The following is an 18,856-nucleotide window of genomic DNA, read 5'->3' as shown; positions in this document are numbered from 1 at the left end:
AGAGAGAGAGAGAGAGAGAGAGAGAGAGAGAGAATGAATACAGATTTACCCTAATTTTAACAAAAAATATTACTGGATTATTTAAGTACTGGAGGTTTAGTAAAAATGGCATTCTATTTCAGCAAATTACAATCAGGTGTCCAGCACACACACACACACACACACACTATATTTAGCATTAGTCAACTTTGATTAGTGTAATTTCCATTAGAGAAGTAATATGACAGGTGGAAAGAGACTAGGATTTAGAATCTCAGAAAACCTAAATTTGATTTCTGACTTTGACAAATACTGGATTGTAGGACTCTGGAAAAGTACCATAGCCCCTCACTGCCCCCAGGCAATGTTCTAAGTCAGACTTTAGGCTGATGAGCAGGCCAGGTATACATCTGCCTTTGTCAAGGGAGTTTCCACATCAGCATACTCTTATACTAGTAAAATTTCCAAAAACAAAGCAAAATAAAACAGGCCTCTGTGTAAATTTCTTAGTGTTTTCCTTTGTCTAAAAAAATAGGGATAATAGGGGCGGCTAGGTGGCGCAGTGAGTAAAGCGTTGGCCCGGAGTCAGGAGGACCCAAGTTCGGTTCTGGCCTCAGACACTTAACACCCACACAAAAACACTAGCCGTGTAACATTGGGCAAGTTACTTAACCCCAATTGCCCTCCAAAAAAAAAGGCAAAAAAAAATTAAAACTAGTGATAATAATACTCATTTCATCAGGTGGTTGTAAGGGAAAAGCATGTAATAAACCTTAATTCAAATCATCAAGAAGCACTTATTAAGCATCTACTAATCCAATCCTATCAACATTTATTAAGTGCCTATTTTGTGCAAGGCATTGTGCTATGCACTGGGGATACAATGACTTAAAAAAAAGACAATACTTATCCTTAAAGAGTTTACAATCTAAAGGGGAAGTTAAAACATAAAAGAGGCAGGGAAGTGGGGCACCAGGAGATATCTGGCATGGGTTCATCTTATTCTGTGGAATTGAAACCAGGCTGAGCAGTAGATACAGAGTGGAGTGATCTGAGAGTTCAGTTTCTGCTCTTTATAAAGGAAAGCATAGGGATCCTCCAGCCCTCTAATCAGAGAGGAGAGGAGACTGGGAGAGGTAGTGCCAGTCAAGGCTTGAATTAAGCAGCATGTTTAAGATAACCCTGGGAGGGTTATCTTGTTCCTTGGAGTTGAATAAACTTAAGGTCACCAATTATTGGGGTAAGGACTCTCTATTAAACAGAAATTACTTAAAAACTAGAAAAAATTCTGGTAGATATTTGGATTGGACCAACATCTTACTTGATATATGGTAATATGCTACAAATGTATAGATGAACTAAATATGAATTGGTCACATAGAGACTCTCCCTATGAAAGGTTACATGATGAAAAATTAAATAAGAATGGATGGAGCTACATTTTGCAACTACAGTAAAGGTTAGAATTTTTAACAAGTTTAGAAGTGATAAGAAAAGATAAAGTGGATAATTTCAATGACATAAAATCAGAAGTTTTATGCTAACAAAATCAATACAAATAGAATTAGAAGAGAAATTATTTGTGAAATTTTTTTAAAGCAAATATCACTGATAAAAGGACCTGATATCTAAACATACAGGGAAATGATACAAATACATGTGACAATAAGTGATCAAAGAATATGAAGAAATATTTTTCATAAATAGCCATGCAAGCTATTACCAACCATATGGAAAAATGTTCAGAAAGCACCCTTAATAAGAAAAATACTAATGAAAACAAGTTAGTGGTTTTACCTATGCAAAGAAAGAGACAAAAACAGAAAGGAAGGAAAGAAACAAAGAAAAGAAAGAAAATAGTATCAATAAAACAAATACACAGGAGGAAAAAGCATTCAAAAGGGGACACAAACTGAAGAATTTTGTTACTACCTTGGTTAATTTACTATATACTTAAAACATACCATCCCTATATATATATAAATGTACATATATATAGCTATACACACATATGTGCACACAGAAAGAAATAATACCTCCTTAACACAGTATACATATGAGCCTCAATTTTATGGATATGAATATCTATTTATGCCTACCTATAGCTACAAATGAAAAATGAAAGAGTTACAGACTACTCAGAAGTGTCTTGTCAATATATGATGAATACTTTGAGATAAGAATCACATGGCAAGCACCAAATAACACGAGGAAAATAAAATTGATTGTATTTTAACAGATAAGAAGTAACTCAATACTGATATGAGAGTCATTCCTGAATTGGTCATCTTTGTATAATGAGACAACTCACTTTTTAGAGCAAAGATCAAAATTAATACAAAGCCAGAAGCATAAAAATAAACAAAAATAGGCTTTTCAATTGACAGGCATCTTGAAGGTGTCAAATTGGATGTCTTGGAGACAGCTCAATTTCAACATGTTCAAAACAGAATTAAATTATCTTTCCTCCTAATCTCATTCCTCTTTCAAATTTCCCTATTTCTGTCAAACCACCATTCTTCCATGCTCCCATGTTCATTGTCTTTGACTCTTCCATTTTCTTCACTCCCTATAACCAATCAGTTGCCAAATCTTGCCATTTCTTTTATTTTTTTTTTGGAGGGCAATTGGGGTTAAGTAACTTGCCCAAGGTTACACAGCTAGTTTTTTTGTGTGGGTGTTAAGTGTCTGAGGCTGGAACCGAACTCGGGTCCTCCTGACTCCGGGGCTGGTGCTTTACTCACTGCGCCACCTAGCTGCCCCCAAATCTTGCCATTTCTACACTAAACAATTTTTTTGCATTCTTCTATCTAGTCATATAGCCACCAACTTAATATGCACCATCACAAACTTCTTGCTTGTATTGCTGTGACCTGCAGTGGTTTCCTTGCCTTATTGTTGGCAAAGTTATTTTTCTTAAGTGCTGCTCTAACTCTGTCACTCCCCTACTTAATAAACTTTAGTGGTTTCTATTGCCTCTAGGATCAGATATGTACTCTTCCATTTGTCTTTTGAAGCCCTTGACAATATGGTCCCAACCTATCTCTCATTTCCTTAGGTGGCATGATGGATAGAATGCTAGGCCTGGACTTATGTTCAGGTCTAACCTCAAAGTTATTTAACATCTGTTTGCCTCAGTTTCCTCAACTGTAAAATGAGGATGATAATAGTATCTATTTCCCAGGGTTGTTATGATTAATCATAAGAGATAATATTTGTAAAATGCTCAGCACAGTATACTACTACTTTTAATAAGCATTACAAGTATTTAATAGATACTTGTTTCCTTCCTTCTCTTACCTCACTTTCCTCACTTCAGTCTAGTCAAACTAGAATTAAGGAATATCACCAGCAAGTTTCTCCAACAAAGGCCTCATTACTCAAATATGTAGAAAACTATATCAAATTGATAAGAATATGAGTCATTCCCCAAATGATAAATGTTCAAAGGATATGAACAGGTAGTTTTCAGAAGAAGTCAAAGCTGTCTATAATTATTTGCTCTAAATTACTATCAATTAGAGAAATGCAAATTAAAACTACTGTGAGGTATCATCATACATCTAATATATTGGCTAATATGACAAAATATGAAAATGACATGTTGGGGGAATATGGAAAACTTAAGAGACTAATGCACTGTTGGTAGAGTTGTAAACTGATTCAACCATTCTGGAGAGCAATTTGGAACTATGTCCAAAGGCTATAAAACTGTGCATACCCTTTACTTCAGCAATGCCACTACTAGGTCTGTATCCCAAATTTATATTTACCTGGTAGTAATAGGCTAATTATAAAGGAGTTTTATCTATTCATTAAAAAAGAATATCATCAGGGAAATTTATGATTTAAAAAAAGATGGACTGGTTAGGAAAGAACGAAGGGTAACAGGTAGACAGATTGAGGGCTCTGCTGATTTTTTTGCAACGTCAGAAAAAACTGAGGGAAGCCTCCAATATTTTGGATACATCCTCTGTGGTGAATTTACACACACACATACACACACAGTTATGTATATATATATATATATATACACACACATAGTATTGAATACATATACATACGAGCACATATGAAACAGGATGAACAGGTATTGCTGGACTAAAATCTGCATCACTGGAGGAAACATCCAAGTTGAGGAGATTGCAGAGCTATGCAATTGCCCAAGGACAGAGAACATTTCTATTCAGTCCCTATTTCTTCTGGTTAGTTTCTGCTACCTGACCACTGATGTCAATAAGTGCACATGTATGTATCTACTGCACTTCAGCCAAATGTAGAACCAAAGTCTAATTTAGGATTTCAGTCATTTTCAGTTATGTCTGACATTTTCTGACCTCATTTGGGGTTTTCTTGGCAAAGATACTGGCATGGTTCTCCATTTCCTTCTCCAGCTCATTTTACAGGTGAGGAAACTGAGGCAAATAGGGTTAAGTGACTTGCCCAGAGTCACACAGATCGTCAGTGTGTGGATTTGAACTCAGGAAGATGAGTCTTCCCGACTCCAGGTCTGGTACTCTGTGCATACTGTGCCAGCTACCTTACTGGAGGAGAAATACTTTCTAAGGTTTAAATAGGCAAATGTCCTTTATAACTAATACTATGAAAAGGAAGCCTCATATATTAAAAGGCTATTTCCACAACCAGTGGATGATCTGAGTTAATAGTGCCTTGCTCATCAAGTTATTAATTACAACAAAAGTTTTCTTTCTTCCCTGGCTCTGTGTAGCTTCCCCACTTACCTACTCCACCCAACATTTGGGAATCTAGATGAATACTTTGTATTTTCTTTTGTATGATTATGCATAGTTTGCATTGTAGGCAGGGAGCCTGAAAGGAGAACTGATCAGGCCTTACTAGGCTCCTTCCTACATGCTTAGATTTAGAACTGCAAAGAACTGCATAGGTCCTCTCATCAAACTCTCTCATTTTACATAGAAGGACAATGAGACGTGAGAGTTAAAGTAGCTTGCTTTTGAACTCAGGTCTTCTGTTTTCTTTGCTATTTCTGCCACAATGCTTCTCTATCCTTCAATATCCATCAGCTTATCTGTCAGAAGAATCACTGTACTGGTACTCTGGTGGTTACTAAGGAGAAAATAGAGATAACACTTGCAAATGAGATGATATTTGTAAAGTGTTTAACACAGTGCTTGGAATATAAAGTCTAGCTATTATTATTATTATTATTAGTAGTAGTAGTAGTAATAGTAGAAGTAATTGTTATTCTTTTAAAACTATTGAGGGGAGAATAGAAAAGTGCTACATTTATCCAGTCTTTTCACCATACTGGTGATGAAGAACCTGGAAAAGGCAAGATTTTTTCTTTCATTAAAATTCAATTAGAGGGGGCGGCCAGGTAGCACAGCGAGTAAGAGTACCGGCTCCAGTGTCAGGATGACCTGGAGATCAAATCCTCAGACACTCAGCACCACACCCAGAAATAACTGGCCGTGTAACCTTGAGCAAGTTACTTAACCCCGATTGCTTAAAAAAAAAAAAATTAAATTAGAGAGGCATTGTGGAACAAGAGAGTTAGCCTTAAAGCCAGGAAGACAGGAAGACCTGTATTCTAGTCCAAATTCTGACCCTCACTAGTCATTTGACCCTGGGCAAGTCACTGTCTGTCTCAATATCTCAGATGATCTAGGTTGCAGAGCAGGTACTAATTTGCATTTATTGGTGGAGGGAGTTTCCTCTCCAGAAGTTCCCTATACTGTACAATGGAATCCACAGGTCTCATCCAGCAGAATGAACCATCCTCCTCCTCTTTCTTCTAACCTCATTTTTTGACACTCCAGCCTAGAAATACTAGACTGGAGTGTCAAGAGAACCAGATAATCTTTTGGCTCAATCAAAAGAAAATTAAAATGGAACTTGTTTCCCCACTCAGGACAAATGTGATGAATACGGAGAAGTATGGAAAACTATAGAAACTGAGGAAGGATAAAATAAGCAGAGTCAAGGAAACAATATATACAATGACTACAACAATGTAAACAAAAAGAATGAGTACGTATGTCACACATACAAGCTAATAAAAATGAACGTTGCAAATCTGCAAAAAAATAGGCATGGCTCAAAAGAAGAGCTATCAGAAGTTCCTTGTCAGAACTTATTAGTCCTATCTGATCCTGATACCTAGCTAACTATTCTGATAACCAAATTATGTTAGGTATCAGAAGCAACCCCAACCCAACCCTTTGCAGAGGCAGGAGGTCCATGAGTGTGGTCCATTTTTTCAGACTTTTTTTTTGATATTTTGATCAGTTATGATTTTTCTCTTCCTTTTTTGTCCTTCAAAATACTCTTTGTTACATTAGATCACTCTCTGAAAAGAGTAGAGGGAGGGATGCTATTGAAAATTTTGCTGATGTTAAAAAAAGAAAGACATCAATAAAAACTCATTTAAAAAACCTGCCTTTTCCCTACATAGCCACCCGTGTCTTATGTGGGATAAAAGACTTAAACTTGGGGCTTTAAGTCCTTTGTCAGCATGTTTTGGACCCCTCTCGACAACATTAGCATTATTAAAGACCTTAAAACTAGATGTTCTACCCCCAAATATCAAGATTCTGTAATACTTGCTTTTTTGTGTGTGTCACCGGCAGCATTGGATAGGGAGCCATCAATTCTACAGGGCTCCTAGTTGGCTGTCTCAGAGGTACTTTTGTTTACTTCAGTCTCTAGGTTACCGGAATGCTGAATCAGATAAAGAACTAAATAAGCAAGGGAGATTATTCTTATTTTTCTTTTTGGAGTTCTGTTTCTAAGAGTTATGCAAAGATATTCTGGTAAAAAGCAGCTCCCCCCATTATCTACTAATTTTCCCCCCATTATCTACTGATAACTAGAATATAATAAATTGCTCATCATTCACAGGTGATTCCTTGTGCCACTTCCTGGGAACATTCTTTAGGACAGTGTCATCTTTTAAGGTCAAAGAGACATGAAAAGAATTATGGATGATTTGTCATTGCATTTTGTCCCAATTATGAGGACTCTTTAGGCTTTAATTATTTCATGTCTCTGCTAAGAAATATGAATGAAAGAAAAAAAATGAGGCAGATACCTGAACTCATGATTCATATGTGCATTAAAGCAAACAAATGGCGTAGAGAGTTCTTTGGACTTTCAGTGGATATTGCATCTTAATCATGCAAGTTTCTGGTGTTCAAGGGAAACACTGGACATTGTGACTGCATCAGAGCTCTGTGATGTCAAAGGTTTGGCTCTTGCTCATTAAAGAAATGGAATCTGTAAAATGCTAGAATCTTTCATTGTTTTTCCTACAAATCCCTTGTGAATGATGAAATGAAAATGTGCAGCCTCAAGTTTGTAAGTCTGTGAGAATTGCCATTGAGACTGATGCTGAAAATTCTTAGGACACCTGAATGAATTTTTACTTAAGAGGTCACATGAAACAGTAAAGTTTGAACATGATATTGGGAATGCTGGGGTTAAGGGAGAAAAAGAATTCATCTTCCTAAGCCTTGTGAAATCATGGACTGAATGGGCACATTAGGGGGCTTTGCCCTGGAATGGGGTTCTTCTTTCTCTTCATCTTTTGCACATTGGGACTCTTGTGGATGGCAGCTGGAAACTGAGGAACAACCCATTCTATCTCTTATTAAAAGAAGGCAATTTTGGAGTGGGCTGGTAAATGACATCCACATCTAGTCTTTTCCTTCTCCTCCCTCCTTAGTTAGGGAGCAGTCCTCTATTATCTACCAGAACTATCCACTTTCTGTCTCTTCTTCCTTTTAGGAATGGAAAGGATCACATAGGAGAAGCCTATTCCCTTCCTAGACCTCTAGTAAAAAGTAACTTGCTCATGCATTATTTATTTTTATTTTTATTTTTTTTAAGCAATCGGGGTTAAGTAACTTGCTCAAGGTTACATGGCCAGTTATTTCTGGATGTGGTGCTGAGTATTTGCTCATGCATTATTACTGTTACTGAAATACATTCACTTCTATTGTAAATCCAGTCATTTGATATAAAAATTAGGGAAAGTTGGTGGCCACAAATCCTGACTCCTGAATTTAATGATGGCAGTCGGGGTTGGTGTTCGCCCTTCATTTTCAAAGAGGGCCAGTGGTGTCATAGGGTAATGTCTTGACTTATTTGTGAATTGGATTTAAGTGAGGTAGAGTTGTACCCACTCTATCTTCCAGAGTCACAGAAGTCCAGTGGCAAGACAAAGACAACTGGCAACGGCCCTGGCGGCAGTGGATGATTTTAATGTCTTCTATATTTGACCAAGCTTTAAGTGTTCCACAGCATCTGCTTCAGTCGCCTTCATGGTGGTAGGAACAAATTATTTTTATCTGCCCATTTTGCCAGGGGAAGTCTTCATGTACTTGGGGTAGACATTCCTTTAACTCACTGTTGGATTTGAGGCTCATTGGTTGGCCTCTACCTCGTTTGGCCCATCTGCCAAGATGTTTTTACAAAAGATACGGCTGCTTCACATGCTACCGTTTCTTGGAACCACAGATGAGAGTGGAGCACCAGGTGGACACCAAAGGTAGATGAGCAGCCCTGGAAAGGGCTTGGCAAGCCCTTACCCAAGATGTGCTAGTCCTCCCTGAACAGCCCATGCAGAGTAATAGATTGGTAAAGTCCCTTTGGTTCTTTGAGAGGCAGCTGTGGTTCCTCTCAGAGGGAGTTGATGGGTGAGAGGAGAAATAGCCCCTTTATATTCCCAAGAGAGATAAAGAAAATGGGTCAATTGACAATACACTCCTAAAGCAGGATTTCTAACCTTTTCCCATGCCATGAACCTCTTTGGCAGCCCGTTAAAGCCTATGGACTCCTCAGAATAATGTTTTCAAATGAACAAAATGAAATGTATAGAACACAAAGGAAACAAATTATATTGAAATAAAAATTTCAAAATATATTTTTTTTAAAAAGAACTTAATTATTTGACTTTGATATTCAGAATCTATAAGAAATGTAAATAAGCAACCAATATCCAGAATAATAAAAGTAAAAAAAAGCATATTTCACAAAAAAGAAAAAAATGAATTTAAAATGTAAATATTCAACATCATTATTGATCAGAATATCACTGAACACGTTTTGGACCTCTTCCCAAAGTCCCTCCTCGTTGCTGATTTTTTCTACCTTTGTCAAATCATTAAGATATTTCTTAAATGGAAAAAGAGGTGGTGTTTGTTTCATAAAGTAAAAATGGAACTTATCAGAAGGGTCAGGGGAGTCACAAACCAGACATTATGAAATAATGAAAAAATATTTACTGAAATCCTATTTCTACAAAATTCCAAATGCTATGCTCAGTATTGGGGATGGATAACAACTGCAGAAAGATAGTCTATGGTCAATTTTACACTTTGGGGATGGGGGAAGACAACATATTATTAGAGAGTTCAGTTGCTGGGTAAATGAAAAGACTTTTTAAAAGTTCTAAGTCCTAAAAGTCATAAGAATGCACCAGAGGGGCCGATTGGTCCAGACAGGCATCTTTAGATTTTCAGAATGTCAGATGAGGGCATATGAGCAGGGCAAATAGTAAAGCCAGGAAGTCCTTAGAAAGCAGTGTCAGGGGAGATAGCAAGGTTTGTTTCACAGTCCATTTTACCTGAAAGAAAAGTTGGTGACTCCCATTACCCCAAAGTCATATGAGTAGTCAAACAGTCTGGATTGGTTTCTAGGTGGTTTGGGTCAAGACTTGAGCAAGTCAAGAGTTCAGTTGGATCTGAGAGAGATGGGGATATCTGCCTTTATCTTCTTATTAGTAAATGTGAACAGTTTCTACTTATTTATAGTAAGTTTATAGTATCACATGTAGTGTTTTGTTTATTTTTTGAAGAAAAATTAAAATGCCATATAGAAAACTGAGAAAGCATATGAAGAAAATGACCAAAGATAGCCATGGAAGACAGGTAAAACACAAGGAAGGAGAAAGGGTAAAGAGACTTATTTGGATATTATATTGCAGGATTAAAGACAGTGACACTTTAAATTTCACTATCTGCAGAGTATTGATTGGCTAATCTTTGAGCTTCAAGGTTGCCTTCAACTTTTGAATGAGCAGGCACATACTTCCAATCAACATTTTTGTCTTGAGTCATATTATGCAGCTTAGTGAGCAGTTCTTTGTGGACAACATGTTTTTCAGTCATTTTCTTTCCAGTTGCCAATCCATTCATTCATACCTTTGGTGATAAGTTGACTATCTGTGTATTCAGTAAATCTGCCCTTATTTTGGGCCTTTACTTGCTCAATCCCTTTTATAGTTGCTTCTAATGATGCTCTTTGGTTTGTCTGTCATCCAGAACATGTACCACTTATGTTTAGATCATGGGTCTGATCCCCACTAGACACCAATACTTCCTTTACTCCTTCTCTTCCATTATTTCTGTAGGCACTCTTGGCATACATAGTGTGGTTGCCCATACCAACTTTCAGAGCCTCTAGTCTCCCAGCCATAGTCATAGCTCCTTGGACTGTGTTTACAACTCATCTCTAGTCTCTCCAAAAGCTTGGTGAAAAAAGAAAATGAGTCTGACCTTTAGAGATGTCCAAAATATTTTGAAAAATAAATTCAGGGAGTTAAAAGAAAACCCTGCCATAGACAAAAACACATTGATAGGAGAATAAACCTTGTGCAAGGTAAGATCTGAGAAACTAATGTTGTGATGGCTAATATGGAAATATGTTTTGCATGACTTCACATTCATAATGGACATCATATTGCTTGTCTTCTCATTGGGTGGGAGAAAGACTGGAGGGAGAGAGAGAATTTGGAACTCAAAATTTTAAAAATGAATGTTAAAAACTATCAAACCAACAAACAGATAGATTAAACAAATAGATTAGGAAAAGAAAAAAAGACACTGATGTTGCAGCAGCTGAGGCCAAGTGTCAGTGAAAGCTTTTCTATCACCTTGACCCCAACCAAACCAGACCTTTTCATTGGGTCTAGATAAATGTGTATTTCTATAAACTGATTGCTTCATGTTACACTTAGGGGGTGCACTTTGTGTTGTACTTGGGTACCCCATTCTTGGAGCTGTTTTTTTCTCTTGTTCCTGGGATAAGTACTTTCTAATTTTCTTTTTGGTAAGCTCGTTTTACTTTTTTCTGTTTTGAGATTCTTTTTGATGGGATTGTTTTGAGCTGCTTCCTATGCCAACTTTTATTTATGCTTGTAGGAAGAAATTTTGTTTCATTTACCCTTGTAACTTTGTTTTATACATGTTTATTTACTGACATTTTAATTCCTATTTTAATTTTTGTCTTGTTTTATATTTGTCTTATCTTCCTTTGTTTTCCTCCTCAGATAATTTAATTTTTTCTCCTTTCTTTGAGTAGGCTATTCATGCAGCTTCTTCTGAATGCGTTTTCCATGTTTGTTTTCATATTTCTGACTTAAAAAATTTATGGTAGTCCACTATAATATTTACAGTTTTGATTCCAGGAAATACTTGCTTTTTCTAGTTTTATTTTCAATTTTTATTCGGGGTAGTTTCATTTGGACAAATTTTCCTCCTATTTTCAACCTGCTACTATTGCGAACATGTTTTCGTGCAGATTGTCCATCTTAACTCTATTAATTGCTTCATCGTGTTGCTGAAGCTACAGATATGAGCAAATGTTTTGATTTTACTTCATGCTCTTTGTACAGTTATTTGATATTTTTTCTTTCTTTCTTTTTTCTTTTTGGAGGGGGGAAGACAGGGCAATTGGGGTTAAGTGACTTGCCCAAAGTCACTCGGCTAGTAAGTGTTAAATGTCTGAGGTCATATTTGAACTCAGGTCCTGCTGACTCCAGAGCCCGTGCTCTATTCACTGTGCCACCTATCTGCCCCTATTTGCTATTTTTTGGAGCATAAAAGGTTATTGACACTTTTTACATTTTTATTTGTCAGTTAATACCAATCTGTATATTATTTAGGTACTATAAATTACATATAGCATTATTTTCAGCTGATATTGTGCAACTTCATATGTTTATAAAAATTACTTTGTAAATTTAAAAGTGCTATACTCATGCTGGCTGTTACAATACAAATCTATGGATCTTTTTTTGTCTAACTTGGTTGGATCTGGGGAAAAAGAGAAATCTGACAGTGATTTAATTAGGCATCTTCCATAGGAAATAATAATAACTGACATTTACTTGTTACTTAAAGGTTTACAAAACAATTTAGATTCACTATCTCACTTGCTCATCACAATAGCCATGTAAGTTAGGTACTATGATTATTATTCCCACTTTATAGATGAGGAAACTGAGGCTCAGGCTAATGATTTACAGGTCAGTTGATGGAATTGGGAACTGAGCTCCAGTCCTTCAATTCATCATACTGTTTTTCACCATTCCCTACTATTTATTCACCTGTCTAGTCATCCATTCAATAAACATTCATTAAGAATCTATGTGTAGAAGGTTTACACAAAAGCTATGTAAAGTGATTTTCAAATATGACAATTAGGAATGGATGCCAATGATGATGATGATTATGATATGGAAAAAATATTATCCCTGACCTCATGGTACTTATAATCAAGTAGGGAGATAAGACAGAAACACGAGTAACTATAACATAAAAAGATCACAAGTGTACTTCAGACCAGAATAACTAGGGAAATCCTCACAGGCTTCATAGAGAAGTAGCACTTGATTTATGTTCTGAAGGATGAGCAGAAATTCAGGAAAGGCGAGGATGGAAAAAAGGAATACTTGACCTTTAGAATAGTTCTAAAACCATTTGTTCGAACTTTGGTAGGGAGAAGGTATTCTAATTTTGTAAGAAGCTCAGGCTAGTTTGTCTTTGGTGTTTTTCTGTTCCCTGCTGTCTCCTGCCCTCCACTAGAGCAATTAGAAAGGTCTCTTTTCTCTTATCAAAACCCATTTATCATCTTACCCATTCTCTGGGTACAGTAATCTCAGTTAGTCATAAAAAAGGCCTCATTAGGAAGTATGTTACCTTTTCCATGGGCATTTTAATCCAAACAGGGATAATGTCCTAATCCAAATAAATTAAAATAAATAGCAACACTCTGGAGGAAGCATTTTGTGGGGCAAGAAAGAACTTCCTGGTTTTCATCAGATAACTCCATATTGACTTCTGCCCACTTCATCAATAAAAAATGCTAACCCTCATGGTTTCTCTGTCTCTGTCTCTGTCTCTCCCTCTCTTTCTCTTTCTCTTCCTCTATCACAAGTTTGACCTACACATGCGCAGACCAGTATTCATTTCCCACTACTGTGATAATAATTCTCATCTTTCAATGCCACCTCTTTTCCCTTGTTTCCTAATTATTACCAGTATCTCTCCCAAAGCCACAGAATGAACAAGTGTCTCTTTTCTCAAAATCCTTGTTATCCAGCCTTCCCTTAGGTTCTAATTAGTAATTTTTTATGAATTCCTTACCTTCTGTTTATCCTTGGCCATTCTTCCTCCTTCTAGCCCTTACTTTTTGGTTTCTGATACTCTACTATCAAACCTCACTATACCTCCTAACAAACAGCTCCTATCTGGGCTCCTAATTATAAACAAACTGCTATGGTGAATTCATATTTCATTCCCTTGGCTCCTGCTTTCTGCTCACAACTCCCAGCCCACCTCCTGGCTTCTGGTAATAAGTAGGCACAGCAGCTGAATAAACTGAACTAATTGAAGTGATCAATATTATAAATTTCAGTAAACTTTATTTATTTAATGTAAACTTTCAGGGGAAAAAAAGAAACATGGGGAACATTGTCATTCAACTTAAGACACAGACTTTCTTAAACATGAAAAATGGTTTACACGTGGAAAAGTAGTATCCTAAATCTTACAAAAATAAACAACACACAAAAACACATGCTGGAGAAGAAGTAGTGTGTTGTGCTAACAAAAACATTGTTCTTGGAAGCAGGAGTCGTGTTCAAATGCTGGTCTTGACACTATTTAGTGGTGTGACCATGGGCAAGTCCCTTAATACCTCCGAGCTTCAATTTCCTCATCTGTAAAATGTGGATAAAAATTTTTGTACTTGCCACTTTACTTGGCTGTTCAGGAAGTATTTAGTTACATGTGAGCCACTGTGCTAGGCACTGGGAATACAAGACAAAAACAGAATAGTCTTTGCCCTGAAGGAGCTTACATTCTCCTCTGGGTCACAATATGTAAACAAATACATAAGGATTCTGAAACCACAGGTTTTGTAAACATTGAAACAACTTCATTGTGTAGTTATTTTACAAGATGTGGTCACTGGCCCATCCCCAAAACCTGTAGCAACCATGGGACCCCTTCCATGCAGATTTCAGGTTTGGGGTACCTTGTGGATCAGCATATACTCAAAACCATAACTCATGACTGATAGGTTTTCACAGCCAGAGGACATAGAAATTCAAAGCAAAGGCTATTTAATCAAAGTGAATAGTAAGTTAAGTGACAAGAAACACTCCCCACCATAAGAATAGTTTTCCATATGTTATTATGTCACCACTGGGGAAGAACATAAATACAGAGATGTGCATGGAGAGAGCACATATAAAGAATGTGTCAGGTCAGGACATCAGCGTGGAGTAGAGTTAAGGCACATTTATTAAATATTTACTATGTTTCTGGCACTATGCTAAGCATTGAAGAGCACACATTTGGCTAGCACACAATGTAGGGATACAGGGGCCAAGATGCACAAATGGCCAGGCCAACTCACACTTCTGACGTTGTCCAGTCACTGATGTCCTCAGGATAACATTGTCCTACTCTCAGTGGCTCTCCGCTTGAGTATCTCTGTGGTGTATCATCTTGGGCTTCTCTGCTGGTTTTGTGCTCACTGAACCAATCTTTATCTCTACAGGGCCATCTGTTGCTCTCTTTGCTCCCGTCTGCTAAAGTGCAGCAGTTAATAACCTTCTCCCTAGGAGTGGCTAGGTGGCACAGTGAATAGAGCACCGGCCCTGGAGTCAGGAGGGCCTGAGTTCAAATCTGGCTTCAGACACTTGACACACTTACTAGCCATGTGACTTTGGGCAAGTCGCTTAACCTCAATTGCCCTCCAAAAAAAAAAAAGGAAAAAAAACAATAACAACAAAAAATAAGCTTCTCCCTAGTAATATAGTGCTACTTACTTCAGAGAGGTAAGCCTCCTATTCCTCCCTAGTAGATTCACCTCAGATTAAACCTCTTCTCTCTTCAAGCCTCCAGTGATACCTCTCCTCTGACCCTCTTTGCTGAGAACTTTGTTTCATATTTTGAATGCATATTTGAATGTTCAAATATTCAAAATATTTGAAATGAATATTTCATATTCATATTTGTTTCATATTTCATCTCCCCTTTCCACATGTTACATTGCTCTGATGATACCCTTCCCCCCAAATTTCCTTCTTTACTTCAATTTCTGATGAAGAGATGACCCTTCTTCTTGTGTCTCTCTGGGGGAAAGATTGAATGGGATAATATCTGTAAAGCATATAGCACAGTGTCTGACCCTTAGCCCCTTCTCTTCCCTTTTTCTCCAGAGGATTGCCCTCACTATCATCTGTACTCTCTCTAATGTTCAGTCCCTCCCTGACTGCGCTCCTTCCCTACTTGCCTATAATTGAGCCCATGTCTCCTCCATCCTTAAAAGACCCTCACTCGATCCCATCATTCCCCTGAGACATAATCCCGTCTCTCTTTTCCCCTTCTCAGTTAAACTCTTTGAAGAGCCAGCCACACTCCACTTCTCTTTTTGCTCCAATCTGGCTTTTGATTTCATTATTCAAGTGAACTTCTCTCTTGAAAATTACCAATGATCTCTTAATTACTAAGTCTAAAGGCCTTTTCTCAATCCTCATCCTTCTTGATCCCCCAGCTGCATTTTGTTCTGTTGATCATCTCCTCCTGGATAGTCTCTGCTCTGGAGGCTTTGGTGACATTGCCATCTCCTGGTTCTCATCTTACCTGTCTGACCACTCTGTCTTTGGTTGGATCTTGAACCATGTTATGCCTACACAAGGTTCTTCCCTGGGCCCTCATTTCTTTCCTCTCTATGCTACCTCACTTGGAAATCTCGTCATAAGCTGATGATTCCTAGATCTTTATGTCTTTCCTTTACATCTTTGTACTAGCTGCCAACATCCAGTAAATAATCTTCCTCCTAGAATCCCTGGCTTCCTTAAAGATACAGCATAAATTCTTTCTTCAGGAGGCCTTCCAATAACTTTCCCTCAAAGATTACCTTCCATTCACTCTATGGATCAGGTATGTGCCTATTTATATACATTCTGTCTCCCTCACTAAAATGAAAGCTCCTTGAGAGCAGGGGCTGCTTTTTGCTTTTCTTTTTTTTTCTCTAGTGCTTAGGACTATGCTTGACACAGAATGACCACTTAATAACTGCTTGTTGATTGATTGATTGATTTCTATTACCTAAGGCTGTCAGCCAGCACACAGTAAGGAAACCAGCCAAAGTCCCAGGCAAAGATCAAGCCTATGCTTTGACCATCTGTTCCACAGCTGCCATTTGGAAATCTCCATTCTCTAAACAACTGCCTGACTTGGGGTTAGGAAATTCCTTTGAATTCCTGTCAGAGGAATTGTCAGTTGGTCAGTCTATAGCCCTTCAATCTTATTGTGCGGACTCCACTTTACAGAGAGGCTGTATGGAACTGAGGTGAAGAGGGGACCTTCAATCCTTCATTTATTCCATAAATCTAGGAGCAAGCACAAAAGGCTTAAGTGAAGCAGATAGTACTGCCTTGTTTTACATTTTGACCTTTATTATATACATCTAATAGGAACAAAATTTTGGGTCATTGTTGAATATTCTGGCCAACATAAAAGGACTGGTTTTTATAGAGAGAGGCTGGGCTAACAATTTATTATGCATTTCTAAACAGCAGGAAAGACAGTGTTGCATAGTGAATAGAGGGATGACCTTGAAATCAGGGAGACCAGGTCCAAGTCCTGAGCTTGACTTATACTGACTGTATGGCTGTAGGCAAATCATTTTGCCTCTGGAGAAATGGAGGGGTAGAGGCTTGACACAAAGGGAATGTGGTCAATAAACAGGAGAGTGTGAAGACACCTTCCCTGTCCCCACCCATGAGTCAATTGTGGGTTTATATCTGACACAACTACTCTCCCTCACTCTAAAACCCTCCCCCACTTCTAGGCTGCCTTAGGTCTGGCAGTATGGGTTTCTCAGAGTAGCTACAAAATGAGGTATCCTCAGTAGTTATGCAGAAAAAATTCCCCACACTCTCAGAACCCCCAGTATCGAAACTCCCTCCCACAAACTATTTTTCTGTTTGAATTTATTAAGGACATTCATATCTATTTTTATTTTTATTGTTCCATCTGCCACATTTTAGAATCATCATCACTGTTCTCTTGCTGGTTCTGCAGAGGGAGTATGACCCTTGGGTCTTGGCTCTTACTTTTAAAACTTCTTTCCCCTTCTGGGGGCTCAGGAGAACTATGGATGCACCTGACCTTACTTGCTTACTGTCTCAGGGAAAAGGCAAGGGATGGAGGAAGGGAGAAAGAGAATTTGGAACTCAAAATCTTAAAACATGGACATTAAAATTATTTTCAGATGTAATTGGGAAAAATATTACTCAAAAACATTTCTTGTTGTCTCATGGAGTCATTACTTTCTATTCAGTCTATTCTAATTTTCAGAAAGTTTGTTGCTTGGATGGAGTTTTGTACGCTTGTAACAAACTACTAATTCCCTTTCCAATTCTTTCTTTTATAACTCTCATTTCTTTTCCATTCTTTCCTTAAGCACTCTCATTTCATCTATAAAAACATTTTAACTCTTCAAAAACCGAGAAACCTCTAACTTCATCTCTTGAAAGAATTCTAGGTGAATTTTGGCTCAGTTTATGTTTTATTTGAGGCATTGCTTGTAGATGTTTTGCTTTTACTTGTAGATTGCTTGTAGAATAGGTCATTCTCTTCTGGGTTCTTGTCTTGAGTTTCCCTGTCAACCATAATAGCTTTTAATGGGGGAGGGTTTTTTGTTTGTTTGTTTGCTCGCTCAATCTTCCAGCCCACTTCCTGACTTTGAAATTGATATTAGGGTTGGTTTTTGTGTCACTTCTGGGGAGAAGGTCTGGGCTAGTGCTATTGCTTTCTTTGAGTATTGTGCTATTCTAGAATCTCAGGAACAGAATGGGGATCTGCAAATTTTTTGTGCTCCTAGAGTGTTCTGATCCAGGGCAATCTGATCACTGCCTCTTTGGTCTGAGCTCTCCATGTTTATGACCTGGGTATAAATCTTAGCAAGAATAGATTGCTGCTGGATTCAATCCCTATTAGCCAGCTGGAAAGCTTGGTTATTGTTGATTCAGTGACAGAATTGGAGGCTCCCCTTTGGTTTGGGATTTCTGCCCTGGTTATTTCTCTGAAGTCTGGATTAGATTTGGGAAATGAGACACTGCTCTGTACTTGAGGAAGGGCCACATGGCTGCTGATGCTGTTGTTGATGGCTTTGGAACTTTTTCTCTTCTCAGTTTATAGCCCAAGGCCTCACTATCTGGGAATGCCAACACCCTCTTCCCCTTTCCCCTTTCCCTTTTCCCCCTTCCCCCACCATATGGAGCTAGTCCTGGCTTTGTGACCTAAAACTGGGTAGTATACAATAAGCTGCTAGTTTGCATCTCTCCTTGTTGCAATGCTTCCGTATGGGTCTGGGGTCTCCTTTTGCCAGGTGCGCAGTTTCTCTCTGGGTTCTGGAATGTGCACTCTTGGATACACCCCGTCTCTACTGTAGTGTCCACATACCTTGATGTCTATTTCCCTATGCCAAGCTAGGCTATACAAGTGATTGACTCTGACTTTTTCTGCATTTCTCTGTCAGGATTCGGTCTGTTGCATTTTCTAGATCTATTTAGAGGAGGGGAGGGGAGCTCTGT

General features: G+C 37.9%; 1 protein-coding gene across 1 annotated transcript in view; it reads right to left on the bottom strand.

The window, feature by feature from the left end:
• FAM81B (family with sequence similarity 81 member B) overlaps positions 1 to 13,409 on the bottom strand; it is a 94,441-nt gene extending 81,032 nt beyond the window's left edge. The window contains 3 exon segments of the mRNA XM_069085443.1: positions 6,564 to 6,627; positions 6,629 to 6,681; positions 13,389 to 13,409. Coding sequence (XP_068941544.1) covers positions 6,564 to 6,627; positions 6,629 to 6,681; positions 13,389 to 13,409 — 138 coding nt within the window.
• Between the last annotated feature and the right edge of the window lie 5,447 nt (positions 13,410 to 18,856).

The sequence above is a fragment of the Petaurus breviceps genome, unplaced genomic scaffold, assembly GCF_028583685.1.
Source record: "Petaurus breviceps papuanus isolate PSGF00001 unplaced genomic scaffold, PetGlider_PUasm1.0 175, whole genome shotgun sequence".
In the NCBI taxonomy this organism is placed as follows: domain Eukaryota; kingdom Metazoa; phylum Chordata; class Mammalia; order Diprotodontia; family Petauridae; genus Petaurus; species Petaurus breviceps.
The sequence above is the reverse complement of the archived record's forward strand: the minus strand, read 5'-3'. Positions and strand labels throughout refer to the sequence as shown.